The sequence below is a fragment of the Asterias amurensis genome, chromosome 9 (assembly GCF_032118995.1).
Source record: "Asterias amurensis chromosome 9, ASM3211899v1".
Lineage (NCBI taxonomy): Eukaryota > Metazoa > Echinodermata > Asteroidea > Forcipulatida > Asteriidae > Asterias > Asterias amurensis.
The window spans coordinates 2,943,405-2,962,012 of NC_092656.1; the positions used below are offsets into that span (position 1 = coordinate 2,943,405).

General features: G+C 39.5%; 1 protein-coding gene across 3 annotated transcripts in view; it reads left to right on the top strand.

Annotated features, from left to right (window-relative positions):
• LOC139941709 (ADAMTS-like protein 5) overlaps positions 1-18,608 on the top strand; it is a 113,073-nt gene that overhangs the window by 84,216 nt on the left and 10,249 nt on the right. For 2 of the 3 annotated variants that reach the window (XM_071938319.1, XM_071938318.1), the window contains 4 exons: positions 14,156-14,310; positions 14,827-14,902; positions 15,609-15,699; positions 17,415-17,545. In XM_071938319.1, the coding sequence (XP_071794420.1) occupies positions 14,156-14,310; positions 14,827-14,902; positions 15,609-15,699; positions 17,415-17,545 (453 nt within the window). The remainder of the gene's footprint in view (positions 1-14,155; positions 14,311-14,826; positions 14,903-15,608; positions 15,700-17,414; positions 17,546-18,608) is intronic. The other variant, XM_071938320.1, reaches the window with a different exon arrangement.

Below are 18,608 nucleotides of genomic sequence, written 5' to 3' on the forward strand. Positions count from 1 at the left end.
GTATCCGCCATTCGACATTGACATGTTTCTGTGGGGGTTAGCTAAATAATGTAGCACCTTGAGCAAACCTAGCTGTTAGACTTTCCCCTAGTTACTAATTTAATTTAATGTCTTTAATTTATCTTCATGATCTACATTTTAATCACTCCCTTTGCAAACGCGTTGCTGTAAGCATTCGTGTCGGGTGCAGAGCCACAGTTTGCTTACACACAAAAAATACAACAGTTTAAAAATATATGTAATGTCAATTTTGTTTGCGTACTGAGTTTTTTTGTTTTAACTTTGGTAGGTCTACAAAGTCGTTTTCTACGAAGCAAGATTATGGGGGTACATGCAATATTGCTTGCTTTCCATAAAAAAAGACCATACCTACTTTAAAACACGTGCCTACATCATATTATGATTGTTATGGAGTTGACTAATTTATTAAATCCAGTGAAAGTGATCCGTTGAAACTGCAATAACATTATTATATGATCTCCTGAGGTTTTACGCTCACCGTCATGTTGTTAACTTCTCTCTAGTCGCTCTAAAACTACCCTTGCGGCATTATTATCTTCCTATATTCATTGTCAATAGTTCCTTTCCCCATGTCTTTTTTCCTGTTTTCATCAAATAAGTTTAGTTTGAAAACGCTTTAGGGCATAGCATAATACGAGTTGGTGATATTTCTCCGATACAAAACAGTAATAAAACCGTCCCCTGACTTTGACGTTTATGCCTTGATTGATAACCCCCTTTTTCATTATTATTGGCGGGCAGAGTAAACTCTCTCTCTCTCTCTCTCACTCTGACGGGTTGGTTCACGGCTCGAAGGATCCATACACCAATCCTGGATCCACATGTGACTCAAAAAAGTGTTTCTAAAGCCGACAAAAGGATGACAAATCCGTCGAACATTTCAGCAGGAGTGGGGGTTTGGGTGGTGACACACCACACCTGACTAGATAATATTTAGACCCGTCGGGTGGAATTAAGGTGGTAGTATTGACGACTGTATAGATGTGCGGTGACACTCAATTGGACAAAAGGAAGCTTGGATGTACAATTAACGGAAAAATGACAATTCCTTTCCCTTCAAAGACAGACAGAGGCAGTTGTAGGCTGGCTGGCAAACATTTTGGATAATTACAACAATTGTGTCTGCTTCCCCTCTCACGCCCCAGGTCCACCTCCAATCCGCTGCATACACACTATCCTTTCTCGTTGACAAAGAAAAGGTGATCATTAAATTCTTCACTGTGACACTTTTTTCCTGCCGAGCTTATTCCGGGGTACCGACTTTGCGGCAACAACCAATTCTTTGAATGGTAGAATATTAATACAACCCCCTTTCAATAGTGTTTCCTGGCGTTTACAAAACAACTCTACAAGGTCTACATTTTGAGAGAGAGAAAAAATTGGAACGAGAAAAGTTTGGATAGCGGTGATACGTATTGTCGGGTCGCCGCACGGGGTCCGGGAAGCTACGGGGCGTAATGACTCGCTTCACCGGGCCTCCCTACCGGCCAAACTCTATACAACACCTTTAATAAATAGGCGGTGTTATGGGTCTACCTTCCCCGGAACACCTACAAACTTTGATTTTTGTTTCCCCCTGCTTCTCCCATGGGTTCAACTTAGTCACCTACCCCCAGCAAGACCCTAGCGGGGAAATCCTCAACGAAAACAAGACGCTTTTCAGCAGGGCACCAACATCTTATTGCACCCTCCCGTTGGTTGCACCTCAAACCCTACCGGTGTTCACACGCCGGGATTACGCATGCTTGCTTGGCTCTAGCTTTTAATATACAGAAGTATTAGAAGTCCCGTAAGTGCTTTCGGTTCTTCAACTGTGCCCCGTAACCAATGTTTCTTGCTCATTTACCACCAGACACAAGCTCCCTTAAAGCCACTGGACACATTTGGTAATTGTCAAAGACCAGTATTCTCACTTGGTGTATCCCAACATATTTAAACATAAAAATAACAACTCTGTGAAAACTTTGACTCAAGCTGCAAGAGAAAAATGAAAGGGGAAAAACACCCTTGTTCCACAGATGTGTGTGCTTTCAATTCATCTGTCTAATAACAGGCTTGAGGTATTTTATTATTTGAGTGAGAAGTTACCTCTTTATCAAAAACTAAATGTTACTTCAGAGGGAGCCGTTTCTCACAAAGTTTTATACCATCAACAATTGAACGTTACCAAGTAAGTTTTTATGCTAACAATTCATTTGAGTACTACCCAATAGTGTCCAGTGCCTTTAACTATGCCCACCACCAATGCTTCTCGCTAGTTTACCACCAGACACAAGTTCCCTTAATGGTGCTTGTCCTAGGAGATTGCCACCGATGTCGTTTCCCCCTGAAGTTACAAGCACATCGATCATTCGCTGACAGAGGAATACTTACTGGTTTTGCTGGAGGCAACCAGGAGCAGGAGGTCTTACATTGGGATAAAACCTCGTTAGAATTTGGGCAAACCAAGAACCCACGCGTCCCTTGTTAGGGGAGTTGATATTTTGACCCGTTCAAAAGTTGTGCAACACTCCCCCTTGATCTGTCAAAGAAGTGTTTTCTCTTCAATATTTTTTTTCTTTCTGACAGTTTCTCCCTGTTTGTCCAGCTTCGTAAAAAGCGATTGAAGGTAGCCTGGGGCGTTCTATTTACGATTTGCGAGTCGGCTTAGGATACCGGATAGGTTAGGCAACTGTTAAAGAACACGTCCCCCCTACCAGTAATGTGCTACACAGTATCAATCAGTCTTTCGTCTTTCATGTTACTTTCAAGTTGAAAGGGAAGTCTGCGAAATAAAACTTCGAGATAATCCAATTTTTGAAAAATGTAATTAGGAAACGATCACACAGCGTCTTACCATGTTGGCTTGTTTAGCAAATAAAGTACCTGTCAAACATGAATCAATCAGGAATTAAGAGCTTGTTGCACATTAACCGGTTTAAGTTCGCCCATTTCACATACAGTTCCCGTACCCCCAACAAGTGTAACATTTCCTGCGTTTGAATCATTCCATAAAAACTCGTGTTCTTGAGTGACATCCGTAAGGCCCCGTCAATGGAGGGCGCTGTTAAAATGTGTTGATGTCTTTGTTGTAGATCAAGTTTTGTTTTCCTCGAAAAACTACAGCACCTCAGCAAGTAATATTTTAAGGGAAGCTTTCTACCATCAGTATCTTTAAACCGCATAAGTTTAATGTAAATCTGTGGATGTTTGTGATTTGTGTCGTACTTTAGATCTATAATGACGAATCAACCCTTAGATGTACCCAACCCCTTTAAGCAAGTTAACACGATTATGTACTTTCAAAAGTAGAAAGATCTTCGCAGAAATGTTTGTGATTTACCTGTTGTGACAGTCTCTAAGTTTTAGTTTTCAGAATACTGATTTATAAATGTTTTTGAGTATAGGCAGCTTGACGCCTTTTCCTCCTAGGGGAGATATTGAAATGAGTATCCAAGGGCAAAATGCAAATTTGTTTTGATGGATGTATAACTTCATCATGAGATTGCACTTGATGACAATTCTGTCTGTCATTCTAGACAGCCGTCTCACTATCCATTTATCTGATGCCAAGCTATGTTTCCGGCTATTGCAAACGGTAATTGCCTTTAATCACTCACTAGATGTAATCAGCGAGCTAATTAATGTTATAGATGCAGCGCCAGTCTCCATAGTTTCCAAATAGTCATAATTCCATACCCAGTTACTGATTTGTATCTAGACGTGTCTACTGTGGGAGCATTTTTCCTGGACCATGGGAGCGTCTCCGGCGCCTTCTTGCTGACTCGAAGCAACATTGCCTGGAAATGATGTTATGTCAGTGATTCACCCTTCCTATTGCCAATAAGGAACTAGTCCCCCAGTGGACCCCCATCTAAGGGTTGATTCGTCATTATAGATCTAAAGTAAACATTCAAACCTTTCCAGTTAGTTTTAAGTATAATGATGCGCACGTGGGCATGTCCACAGAGACCGAGTTTGACCTGAAGTCACTGTTTCAACGTAAAATGTACTCAAGAGAACACATAATTGAGAGATAGAGAGTTGAATCAAAATGTCCTGAGATCGTCAGTATTTTCTTGAACTTCAAAGGAAGGTGTCAATTGTGCCCTTCGGATCCAGAATGTCATCAATTGCAACTATTTGAGGAGATACCATTAAGGTATCCCTGTAGTATGGGGTTTGTCTGTATAATATGAAAGTTACACAGATATGAAGAATCTAGCAATGTGAATATGCTTTTCATCATTTTGTGAATGTAGTGAAGACGAATTGAAACAGTTGTTTGCGCAACCATTAGTTGAACTTTAGGATAGTCTTATATATTTTTTGGGGGATTTAAGTTTTTCATCGGAGATAAACAATGTTATTTGAGATGTATCCATGCATAATGTGTGCGTGTTAACTTTCCCGAGTCATGTGCAAACATTTGCATATTATACACAAGCGGCATTCGAACCTACGACCTTTGCAATTCAAGTGCAGATGTCATATAGACCACCGAGCTTGACCAATAAGCCACTTTGAGAAATGGTGGACACAACACTATGACACTATTGGGTTTGGGTAAATATGTCTGTATACACATGTACTCCCCAAACCAAACAGTGCACTCCTATAGTGTACACCATACCTCAAGACAAGGCTAATGGCTAGAGGCCCATTCGAATACACACAAAGTTAAAAGCTCATTTTTGCTCTGTACTCAAATGATGAGGAGCAAAGAGGAGTGAAAGATGACCAGTCATGACTGTTGACTGAGAGGCCCAGATTACACCATTTGTCATCATGTAGCTCTTTACCTGAACATGAATAATCGGTTCATAATAAGATTGATGGTATCTTGATGAGTGCACATTATTAAGATGGTTCACTCAGCGCAGGTAGCTCAATCAAAAGATTACCACAAACACATGTGAATGTTAATGTCTCTACACTGCTCAATTAGTTAGTCCAATTTGTTCATTATCGGAAAGATAACCAGTTTAATTGAGTTAATGTAACGTGCATGAGACATCATACATTGAGTTAGTATGCGACCTAACGCGGGATATACATGCACAATCTGGCATTGTTCGGAGCTGCACTTCACAAAGCACTAAGAGTCATTTTGAATTGATTTGTCAGTAATGCCATAGTCATTTATATTGTAATATGCTAAGCAATTAAAATTGATGTACATTCTTCCAGGTGTATTTAGAGCTGAGTTCGACAAAACACATAAGATTCATCTTGAGTTGAGCTGTCAGTATTGCAACATGGTGATTTGTTTTGTGACATCTAACTTTGCTTAGGAATTAAAATTGATTCGCAGTTTAGATCAATGTTTAGCTCTTTTTGATATCGGCCCCAGCACGTTCTTTCTCACGTTATTTCAAGGTGTGCATTCATTATTTTGTGCTCTGACTAGTTTCAAAAACAATATTTTCCAAACGTAATACCAGTCCGGTTAGCTTTGATGAAAACAGACAAAAAGGCATTGGGCACTATTGGTTATTACTCAAAATATTTGTTAGCCTTCAAACTTACTTGGTAACGAGCTAAAGAGAGCTCATTTAAGTATAAAACATTGCGAGAAACGGCTCCCTCTGAAGTATAACGTAGTTTTTTAAAGATAATTTAAGGCATCTAAAAGCACACAAATTTGTGCAACAAGGGTGTTCTTTCAGTAAATTATTCTCATGCAACTTCGATGACCAACCGAGTCCAAACTTTCACAGATTTATTATTTTATGCATTATTGGCATACACCCGAGTGAAAATACTGGTCTAGTGACAGGATACCAAAGGTGTCAAGTGCCTCTCAACACAATTTCTTTGAAAATCACTGAACTCCGATATCTGTGGGAATCTTTTTCCATTTCTGTTTACCAATCCAATTATTAAAAGGTAACAATGTTGGGTAAAAGCTGCAACAACTACCACGGGATTACCAGTAAAATGCCAAGTGATAGATCATTCATCTGGTGCTGTCATACTTACCAATTGGTCTGGGTCCCAACGCACGTGAACCCAAACCCCGAACAAATTGACAATGACCACATGTGAACCCGTAATCTAATTCTGGTGGACATACCGAAGATCTTCAGAAGAGACGTGTCGTACCAAATTGGATTATTAGTGAAAACGGATCCCGCAATACCACAGAGATTGATCTGATGTTAGATCTTGAATATTGATACCTTCATTCAACGTGTACTAAATCAAAAACATGTTGAGTATCACCGTAGAGTGTGAAGTTTAAAGGTAGATTGCATCATTTGCAGACATAAACAAAATGTTCTTCCAGGTTACTACAAAATAAATTAATTACTTAAAGTAAATTATTCAGTAAAATCGTTTTGTCAGGTGTTTACTTAATGTTAAAGACAAATTCAATACACCTTGAAGCGTTCATCATTTGAAAGTGTGTCGGGCAGCTTAAAATCCTCACCATTTTGCTCTCGTTTTTCTATAGGAAGTCACACACGCACAAAATGTTGAACAAGTCCGTGAAATAATAATTCATAACCAATGAACCCAACAAGTCCACATTTACGACATTTTCTAAAATGATGTAATATCTCTCCAACTATCAATCAATCAATCAATCAATCAATCAATCAATCAATCAATCAATCAAACAATCAATTAATCAATCAATCAATCAATATAACATTTATTTCCACATTCACATGGTGGGTTGAAACAATGTAAACTTTTCATTTTTAAAAGTTGATAAGTCACATAATGTGCATAGGCCTAGGCGTTTATCAAAACCCCAGAGAATAGTTTCTTCGGTGTAAACAGGAAAACTGTTAATATTCTCACGAAGGCAAGGAGGATAATTTTTCTGTTATACGAAATAGCGCAATGCACGCACTGTGAGTGACATGGCTATTTTCTTGGCTGTGTCTCTTGAATAATTAAAATCACAGATGTCTGACGCCTGGCTCGTTCATCTACAGATTCTTCGAATTTCAACTCGTCCAACCCAAACAAGTTACAGAAGTTCTGAAGAGATATTACCTACAAAATAATACAGGTATTAACTAAAAGCCTAACGCAGCTCCCTGATAATATTGCCCAAACATGTTGGTGTATCCCAGCATATGCATAAAATAACAAACCTGTGAAAGTTTTAACTCGATTGGTCACTGAAGTCGCAAGAGAATAACAATAGATAAAACACCCTTGTTACACTATAAGCATTGTTTGCTTTCAGATGCCTAAAAGGGCTTCAGGCCTGAAGTTTTTTTTTATTAAATTCAAATATTTGAGTAGGAAATACGCTGCTTCATAGGGAGCCGTTTCTTACAAATTGTTAAACTATCATCAGCTCTCCCTTGCTCCTTCCAAGTAAGTTTGTATGCTAACATGTGTTTGAGTTATTTATTTTACTGTGCTGATTGCTCCATTGACAAGTTTGCTTAATATAGCACTAATTATTGACTTGTGCTATTTTAGGCGAAAATAGTTCTATTAATGTTCGCTCACTGTCTCGGTTCCGCCTGTGTGGAGGGTGATGCTTTATCAAATATTTACCAAATTGTCATCTATAATTCATTGAGGTTTTTTTAACAAATCTCTTTACAGTGAGTCCTCGTTATTTCTGTCTCTTCTTACTATTTATTATTTACACGTATTCTTGTTAGGCAAAGACTTCATGGTCACTTTTTGTGGATCATGAGGCTAGAATTGGGTCAGGGTGTCTCGAACCACTGCACACCGGGCATCTGATAATCAAAATGGCACAACCAAAAATCATGGTTCCTGATATTTTGCTATAGCTGCTCAAAAGCTTGTTCCTCAACACTGCCGTGACAGCACATGTGATTTCGAGACCTCAGATTTAGAATTTGAGGTCTCGAAATCAAGCATCTAAAAGCACACAACTTCGTGTGACAAGGGTGTTTTTTTCTTCTTTCACTATTATCTCGCAACTTCGACGACCAATTGAGCTAAATTTTTCACAGGTTTGTTATTTTATGCATATGTTGAGATACACAAAGTGAGAAGACTGGTCCTTGCCAATTACCAATAGTGTCCATGGTCTTTAACTACGCCACTGGACATAAATTAAGTATATTGGGCGGTATTATGATCCAGAGAGCTTACAGTAATCATGCAGTCACCGTACAACTTCGTAAAAACTAGTAAAAAGTACGCAGAGCGGCACCGTGTGTTGGAAACATGGTCTTAAAAATGCCTCTCAGTCGAGAATGCGAGTGTAGCCAACAAGAGTCAAACGCAAGTCATGCTTGGTAAATAACTTGTAGCCGTCCCAACAACAGCAGTGTAAACTAATTGCAACATGCTCAAAACTTGTCGGCGTCTGTCCTTTGAAGTTTCGGCCGAAGAATAGTCAGCCTTTCGAAAGGAAAAAAAATCGATGCTTTATGAGAAGCGCAACAAAACAACCATCACTTCTTACAAAACCTTTAACCCTTCACTACGAGAAAAACCCATAACCATTCACACTTGTCCACAATCAAACCAAGGTATATATGAATGAGAAGTACTGAGATACAAAGAAAAGTCAGGTACCTATACAGAACTAACCAGGCATGTCTCTATTGAAAAAGGGAACAATACTAATCTTTTTTGTTCCCTTCTCCCAGCAACCAGCTCAATGTATAACAATAATACGAATTGATGAGTGTTACCTCTCAAATCATTTCCCATAAATAAAGCTTATAAGCTGTTAACATGAAATATTACATTTATTGTCAATCCGTTGCAACTATTCATAATGAGCCTCTATATCTGGAACGGTGACAGGTTTTTCTAAAGATGGTGTGTCCTTGGGTGCTTTATAATAACTTGATTTGCATTCATATTTTACACATTATCAAGAAGTGAATATATATGATTAATTTCAGCCTGATAATAGAGGTACAGATGCAGGGTCATTGAGTACACCAAAATACCGCTGTCACATTCTGTTAGGCTCGTTTTTCACCTTGTTCGTTCGCTACCAGATAAGAAATATCGTCGAACCGATTCGTGATGAAGATACTATTGATCAGTCAAAAGAAAACCTGTCAGAATTCAACAGTTTTCCAGCAGGTGTATTCAGAAACATAGTGTCAGGAAAAGTTTGCGGTCTGTATGTTCACCCTTTGAATTTACTGTTTCGTTTTCAAACTTGCTAAACGACTATGCCCACGGGATTTAATTTGTGTATGATTGACCTTAGAAATGTAAAGAATTTGTGTTTTGTGAAACTTCTTATTCGACACACTGACTGCAGTGTGGAATTTAAATGTTTGAAAAGAGGGGGAATATGCCACATTATTAACAACGGTCTGTACCTCAATGAGTTATTGGAAAGACAAACGATAAGACAACTACAAAAGCGAACCTTCAAAATGGTTCTGACTTTTATAAATGATACTCATCACACTGACTGCAGTGTGGAACTCGAATGTCTAAAAAGAGGAGAATATAAAGTTAACAACGGTTTAGACTTGTCAATGACCCTTTGGAAAGAAAACGAAAAGACAACTAACAAAAGGGAACCTTAAAAAGATATTCACCGACTAATAAATGATATTAATTGCAATAAAACGGAACGCAATGTGAAAACATGACATTGCAATACCACAAAAAAGGAGGGGAAAAAACACGGGGGAAAAACTTGGTGCCGTTTTCCTTTTCAAGCCTTCGGTACGCACGGCGCCATAAAGACGACCAGCACAATAGAATTCGAGAATTAATCGGCACACATACCAAAGGGTTTTTCAATAAAGTCAATTCCAAGTGAATGCTTCCCCATTGAAAACGCAGTAAGTTTCGGGGGGATTATCTGTATTTTTCGATAACACAAACACCAAATAAAAACAAACACTTCAAAGAATTCTTCTACAAACAATGAAGAAGTAGATCGCTGGGTCATCAAAGTAATTTTCAAACCAGATACGGGGAAACTTGCATTGGTAATAGAACTGCGGTACGTTATTATCGGTCACGATGCCGTCGTCTAGGCGGCAAAATGGGACGCCCTCATTTGTTGACTGACAGTATCACTCAACATTTACCCGGCCTTTATTTAGTTTTCACCACAACCTGTCCCCGTATTGCTGTTCATTTTAACCCGGTCCCTATTTAGGGTTTTCAATCGTACATCATTTTAAGGGCGAGTTCAGGAGTGAGTTGACGAGGTTTGCATTTGGGGTTCAACCACCGGGCTTGTGCAACTGCACTTTTATTCCCATACCAATTTAAGGGATATAATCAAGGGGTTGATATTCCTGAATCGCCGCGCCGCACTAAATCGTCGCTACCGGGTGTTTTGGGTTTCTACCCCGTCTCAAAACGTGTTGAGTGGCCTGGTAACGACTCCGTACACCCTAATAATAAAAAGGGTCTCTTTATTCCAAGTCGTGTAATTGGTAGTGGATCAGCTACTACTCCCTAGAATGTAATAAGCTATTAAATCTCTATTGCCAGGAGCCATTCCACGCGTGTGACGAACTCTTTTTTGGAGTTGTGGCCACCCCGTAGAAACCACAGAGTTTGCCCGGGTCTCTAGCGAGACCAACTCGCTATTTTGTGTGAACCGCGTGGTTCGTAATCAATGACTGAGAAGGAGGCCAAGGGTTGCACCTTTGGCAGGGCTTAATGGCAAGTTCACCTGCCAAGGGAGTGGACAAATCACTCAAGACAGACAATGTTTGAGAATTTCGAAGGACAGCTATTGGTACTCTGCACACCAACAAAACCACAATAAATGGAGGAGTGTATCATAACCTATTTCTCGAAGAGCTTGTTTTGGTTTCAATTCCATTTGATTCAGCTTTGAGTGAGTCAAACTTGGATTACTCATGGCTGATGATGTGCTTAATTGAGAGAAATAATCTCACAATGAAGCCACGTGAGACAGTCTTTTTTAATCGCTACAAAGGTTCCCGCCAAGGAATACTATTGTAAAGGTTTAGTGTCATACTTTGATATTGACTCCTATGAAAAATTGTGGGTTTTTTAATCAGAAAGCCCACTTTGAATGCAGACGATTATGGTGGTAAGCATCCTGCGGAGTTATTTTGTCTTTAATGCTCCCGTTTTCTCTTTAAAAATTAATACAATTTTGTTGAAAATGTTGCATCTTCAAAACTCACCTCGTGGCGAGCTTTGGTGATTCAAATTTCCGTGATGTCAGCTTGTGAGTGGTGCGGCAGGAGATGCAGTGCGAACACGCGTCTCCTCGTTAAACGCAGATGAATGCTTGCTGTATTCAGCTGAAATTTTCACATGTGACTTGTATCTTATCATGACAATTTGCCATATGAACCCACAATATCTAAAACCCTCACTTAAAGGTAGTCCACAGTTATATTAAACAAATGAAATATATGGGGGCTCAATCTTGACAGGACTGACTTTCTTACGAAACTTTACTAAATATCTGTATGAACTCAAGAGATGTACGGCTCTCTCGTTGCAACTCAACTACACAAGTTCAAACGTTCAGAAAATAGCACAAACAAAACATGAACCGTTATCAACTGTATTCACACACGTGGCCAACTAAACTACCTGGAGTGAATTTTTTACGGGTTGGTTTTGAGTAAATTTGATTATTGAAATATTTACGATGTTAATGAACTTTCCCATCCAGAAAGCATAAATGTATTTCAGACTTTTACGGCTGAGTCTTGATCCTGCCGTCTTATCAAATAAATTTAGTTATTAATATGGGGAAGGGGAGGGAGAAAGAAAGGAAATCACACCAGGCACGAACCCTTCACATCGGTCAAGGTGCCATGCTGAAAAGTAGGCTTATAGAATCTTTTTAAACACAAATATTTATGCTTAGGGGTAGATCAGTAACAGTGGGTTGAGCGGCTCTGAATGAATATAAACAAACGTCAGTCCCTTCAGCTGCTATTTCAAGCATAATCTATCAATCAGTGCATGGTTATACATCCTCTAGGCCACGATTATACAAAAGAATAAATAAACCCATATTTCGGTAAACATTTATGAAATTCGGAAATTTGTGGTGAAAAAAACCCCCACCCCGTAATTGACTGGGCGAGGATTTATGGGGGACATGGGGTGGGAAATTGAGGTAAAGAGCTCTGACGGTATACCAGATGCATTGTGATCGATGGACGATGAGTGGCGAGACTTTGATACATTGTGGCATTGCATCAACCTCTTTCTCTTGGTCTGGCTTGCTATGACCTCATGGGGTCGTGGAGAATGGCACTGCCCTGCGGCAAAGGATGAGTCAATCAGACATCAGCTCGCACTCTGATTGTGGCATGCCGAAATTTCAAATCTGTGAAAGGCCCAGTTTTTTATTTCCCTTGGTTAATTCCTGGGAAAAAGTAAGACCCAGTAAACTTCAAAGTGTAGTTTGTTAATCGTTGTAGCATATATTATGTGCTCTCCGAAATGGGGGACAGGTTTTTTTTTTTTTAATAAAATAATGTGACGTGTGAAAATTAAGTCCGTTAGTCTTTCCATTTTGAAAGAACCACCACAACTCACATTTACTGCAAACCTCACTAGCCCAACACGCAAAGTTTTAATCTTACTGATTTAACTACTAATGATCATGTTGATGAATTTTTTTCGTTTCTCTCGAAGCTGGTGTTATTTGATGTAGCTGGTTTGTTTACTTATCCCGGTATTGTAAACAAAACTTCTTTAAATATTTCTAATACAGGTTCAAAATATCACAATCAAAATAAAATGCGTTGTGATTAGTCACATGAAGCACACAGGATGCGAATGAACCCTATATAAACTGTCAACTATAAAGACCACACCACAGGAAGCTGTGCTCAGAATTGTCTTTTTCATTCTGCCAAAACTTGTGGTTATAACATTGTTTACCTTCGAACGGGTGTCCTGACCACTATTATGAGTGGCAGGCATTCAAACTTATGTACATGGTATTCAATATGTCTGCGGTTTGTTCTTTTTCATGACATAATAAAAGGCTAATGCTTTACACTTTGAAAGATGAAGTACAGCTCGGCACAAAATAATATTAAACTTCCAAAACTACTCATATTAAATCTAAACTTACTTCTAGCTTTTTACAAATGCGTTTTTGATCACAATACTTAAGTGCAAACGTGGTTTGAAAACTCAACTTCAACTTGAGAATAAATCAGTATTCTTCATAATAATATCAAGTAATAAACCACATGATAAACTGACTGTGGGTACAAATGTTGAATAATACTGGGCCGAACAAAGAGAAATGATTTGGAGCGTGACTTGAACCCGTGACCTCCAGGTTAACGTACTGGCGCTCTACAAACTGAGCTATCTATAGCCATAATGCAGCGGTCTTCCTATTTTTGTCAAAATCTTTGTTTGGGGTGTCGGCAGTCAGAAAGCCCTTCCATCGCCATTAACTGCCGTGTAGTCAGTAAGCCAGGGATCACACCCACGTTTACGACAACCTTGGATTGGCAGAGTGGTCTTCTTAAGGGGATGCAACTTTGCATTTCACACACAACTTGTTAAAGCAGACTTGTACGTTCACACCCACCATTTAATCAACGCAACCACCATATTTATTTTAACTTTTTTAAATCTAAGAATGACAATGGACCGCTGATGACCATTCTGTCCACTGTTACGTTCCCTGTATGCCATGAGCAATAATGACTAACGATTCCCATCATACCAAAAAGGTCCAGGCTATATCACCCCAGAAGAGAAGAAAATACGGTTTCAGTAAAAAAAGGAAAGAGAAACGAATTGTTCCCAACGCCAAGTCGTAAGTTTCATATTAAAATTTGACAACATGACGAATCAACACCCTCGTGCAAAGAACCCAGTGACAGTTTGAAACAATGCGATGACATAAATTAACGTTAGGTGAAAAGGTGAGCTTCCGTCAAAGTGACAACTCTGACATGAAATGTTACCAAAGATTTGCGTAAGACAATGCGATTGAAAACAGGGTCTCCTTTCAGAAAGTGCTGCATCACTGAAATAAATCAGTTCATGAGGGAAGAGGTTCGGGTCCCAGGGAGTTGTACCGGTGTCTTGACGACCAGGGGCGGGCCGTCTAGGGGAACTTTAGACGCCCAGGAATGCAAGGTGTCCCAATAAATTTCGATTACAGTGATGCATAGGTGATGAATTAAAGGATGCGGTGATTATAGTTTTTAAATGAGGGTAATTTCTTCATGATGTTGCTTTGCAGGATTTGATCAAACTGAATAATGTCCGGCGTAGGAGAGGGCTCAAGGGGGCCCGAGATAAGAGCTTCAGCGTCTGGTCTCGATGGGGCGACTGGTCCGAATGCTCTCGGTCGTGTGACGGTGGAGCGAAGTTTAGGACAAGGCACTGTATGACCAGGTGAACAATTAATTACAATATCTTTTGGACTTTACTTTTAACCTTAATTGCAAAGTCTTACATATACTTAAAAAATTGTCCGAAAGTCTGTGTCACGCAACATCTCCAAAGCCATTTGCAGCTCAACGCAAGGTTTTGTTTTAGCCATGATTTGGTAAAAGGGTGTCCACATTTGCTGTGAATTTAAAAACTGGGTGACTGTACAAATGGTACACTTGCAATATATACGTGTAAATGACAGATACAGCGGGGTGTCAAATATAAAACAGTGTGTCCGAAGGACACCCAGACACCAATCTGACTTATAATGTTATGGCTCAACAGGATTGTAAACATGCACATGGTACAGTGAAAGATATCGACAAGTAGTGAAGGTGAAATATTAAAAGAGTATTCCAGTTGACACTCGATTCACAAAAGAAAGCGTATGCCATCATTCGAAAACCTTTCTCGCCAACCAAGAACCACTGTAAGAAAGAGCCCTTGTTACTAATAATACATGTTTATTTTTTGTAGAATACCAGCGAATTACATGGCTGGAATGCCGATGTGTGATGGAGAGAGCAGACAGTACAGATCTTGTAACACAAAGGTAAAAATTACCATTTTCATTTGCTTGAATCGACAATAATTTGCCTGTGGTCTGTGTTAGGTGCCAGACAAGGGGAAATGTGCTCCATTTGTTGCCATTTATCCCTGTCTGAAAACACACAGAAATCCCACACATTGTGACCCTCCTCTGGGTTGAGGGGCTGGTTTTGAATGCCTCTTTGTTGTTGAGATGCACCCATTTTGTTCCTCCTTTACTTGTTGTCTGGGACTGAAAATACTATTTCCGTAAGACGGAAGTAGTATAGCAACTGGTGTGTACTGATGAAATACTCCTCGAAGATGCATGTTAAAAGGTAAGCTTTAAAACACAGATTCGTTCACTGATTTTGTAACACTCAAAGCTTCTTAAGTCACAATGACGTCAACGCTTTGTTGTAGAAAGGACACGATGAGTAAAACTTTTTCTCCAGAAGACAGTCAGAGCACACTGATCGAAAAGTCAAACAGAACCAACCGGCTCTTCTCAGAGCCACCACTACTCCCTTACTTTGCCGAACAAAGGGTCATTATGGGATCGATAGTGTTACTTATTTATTTATGGCAGAGAAAAACATAGGGTGAGTGGACAAGAGTACAATCAAATATTTGATTTCTCATCAGTGTTCTCTTTCCTGTTTCATTATATCAGCCACTAAAAAAAGTATAACATTTTCTTCTTCTCTTTTTATTGCGATCGATTGCCGCAGCCGTGTCCAACTGGGACTCAGGATTTCAGGGAGATGCAGTGCGCTATCTATAACGAGAAGCCTCTTGTTGAGTGGGTGCCTTTGGAAGGTGGTAAGATTTCATTGTTTGTGTGTTGTTGCACCCCTCTCACTATGAGTATTGCACCCCTCTGCAGTGCCACCACAGATCGGGCCAACCAACCCTGGCAGATTGGTGTTCGTAATGATCAGTCACTGGCAAGCTGTACGCCGCCACTACCCAAAAGAGATTTCCACACGGTGTTACCGCAAACCTCACCCAAGTATACCTCCACCATGTGTAAAGTTTCAAGTCATTATACGCCATTGACGAAAAATGACTTGCATGTCGCTCCTTCGTACCTGGGAAAGAGTTTTCATGTACCACATCACAGCCCCCAAACTTCCTTGGCATCGCTATATAATGCACCATCGAATGCATTTTCATTGGACCGAAGGGCACAGTTCCAATAATCAACCATGACATTAATGTTCCCCCATTTACAAACTTATAATCCTTCGAATGTATGACTATGACCCACTTAACAATACTCAGGCATAGTCCCAATGCCTACCTTAGCCTTGGGGGAGTATATTGGTGATCGCAGCTGCCTCATTGATGGGTCCCACATATTGACACGATTATTTGATCCATTATGACAAGTTACAGATTGATAGATAAAGAACTTCATCCAGGCAATTCAACATATAGGCCCCTTAATCCTTGAGTAATGAATAGTACATCGTGCTATCGGTCCATTGGTGGAAGAAGGTCCCTGCTGTTTGTCCTTTGTCATCCATGCAGGTATAATCATTACGCTATGCTTCATATCCTGACGGGGTTTGAGGTACTTCATGGCATATTTATGACTATATAAATCCAAAGAAAGGGGTGACCTATTGTACTGATTAGAATATTTCACATTGATCGAAAACTGGTTCTTTATAAAACTTAAAAATATTGATGATGGCTGGTTTGCACGCGGGTTTTGAGTTGCAGTTAGCGGTTGTTTTGAGCACGGCACTTTGTCTTACACCATGCAGTGCACCAGACAAGCACAAAGTCACAACTTTTTTAAATGACGACGTTAATGTACGCTTGGTGGCAGCAAACTTACCAAGTAAAACCATTGTTCTGGGAAATCTGCGCATGCCCAGAACTACGTGAACATTGGAAGTTTGCCGTGATGGTTGCGGTCACCTTAAAGTGTTCAAAGTCTCCCATTGTTTGCTGTGTGGAAGGACACTTGTTTCTCAGTCGACATATTTCAAATAAACCAGGAATAGAAATGAACAGTGTTCCCCACGGTTCTCTCCACCAACAGACAGTTTCAATGTTAAGTTGGAAATACAAGAATCCCGAATTTTTATATTTTGTTAACTCAAAAACTGTGTATGGAAATGGAGATACCAATAATATAATAGTGGGACCCATGGCTGGTACACATGGTACATAATGAATTATGCTTCAGTCATTGCGCAAAGTATGTGTTCAAAAATACCTTGATAAAATGTGCATCTATATCACGGGGGGGGGGGGAGGGGGGCTGGGGTGGTCAGCAGAGTCAAACTTGGTGAGCTCAACTGTAATACTGTTAATGGGTATCCGACTGCCCCAGTTGCATGTGCCTACTCTAGAGTCGTTCTTTGGGGTTGTGTGTGTGATGGGTTTGGTCAATTTATAAATGACAATACACATTGCTGTACGGTTTGAATTAGAGTGACAATGAAAAGCACACAACAAAAGCAAACTATTTTGTCTACTAACTTGCCTTTTTCCATTTTCCCCATTGTGTTTCTGTGTGACAGGGAGTAAGAATGAGTGCGACCTGGTGTGTCAGACATCTGATGGGCAATATGTCTTCAATTTCGACCATGCCCTCGACGGGACTCGATGCCGTAAGGGCTCACCGGACATGTGCATCGACGGGAAATGCCAGGTGCGATTCGGTTATTACAGTCAAATGACGTTATATTGAACACTTCTGTTTAGTAATACGGTTATTACAGTCAAATGACGGTATATTGAACACTTCTGTTTAGTAATACGGTTATTACAGTCAAATGACGGTATAATGAACACTTCTGTTTAGTAATAGAGTTATTACAGTCAAATGACGGTATATTGAAAACTTTTGTTTAGTAATAGAGTTATTACAGTCAAATGACGGTATATTGAACACTTCTGTTTAGTAATACGGTTATTACAGTCAAATGACGGTATATTGAACACTTCTGTTTAGTAATACGGTTATTACAGTCAAATGACGGTATATTGAACACTTCTGTTTAGTAATACGGTTATTACAGTCAAATGACGGTATATTGAACACTTCTGTTTAGTAATAGAGTTATTACAGTCAAATGACGGTATATTGAACACTTCTGTTTAGTAATACGGTTATTACAGTCAAATGACGGTATATTGAACACTTCTGTTTAGTAATACGGTTATTTCAGTCAAATGACGGTATATTGAACACTTCTGTTTAGTGAAACCGTCGTAAACACACCGAGTATAATTATTCTAAAGGCACTGGACACCGTGGCGTCAAAGACCAGTATCCTCAACTAGAAGTTGCAAGAAAATAATAAAAGAAAAAACACACTTGTTGCACAATTAATTGGATATTAATCAATTGATTGGATATTAATCAATTAATTGGATATTAATCAATCGATTGGATATTAATCAATTGATTGGATATTAATCAATTAATTGGATATTAATCAATCGATTGGATATTAATCAATTGATTGGATATTAGGGGGGGGGGCAATCGAAAGGCATAGTTCACACGACCAGAAATGTGTCGCATGCAAATTGCAAACTTCAGCTCCCCGTAACAAATTACTACAGTGCTCTGGTCCCCGTCACAAAATGCTACAGGGTTCTAGACTCCGTCACAACAGACTAGAAGGTTCTGGACCCAATCACAAAATACTACAGGGTTCTAGACTCCGTCACAACAGACTAGAAGGTTCTGGACCCAATCACAAAAT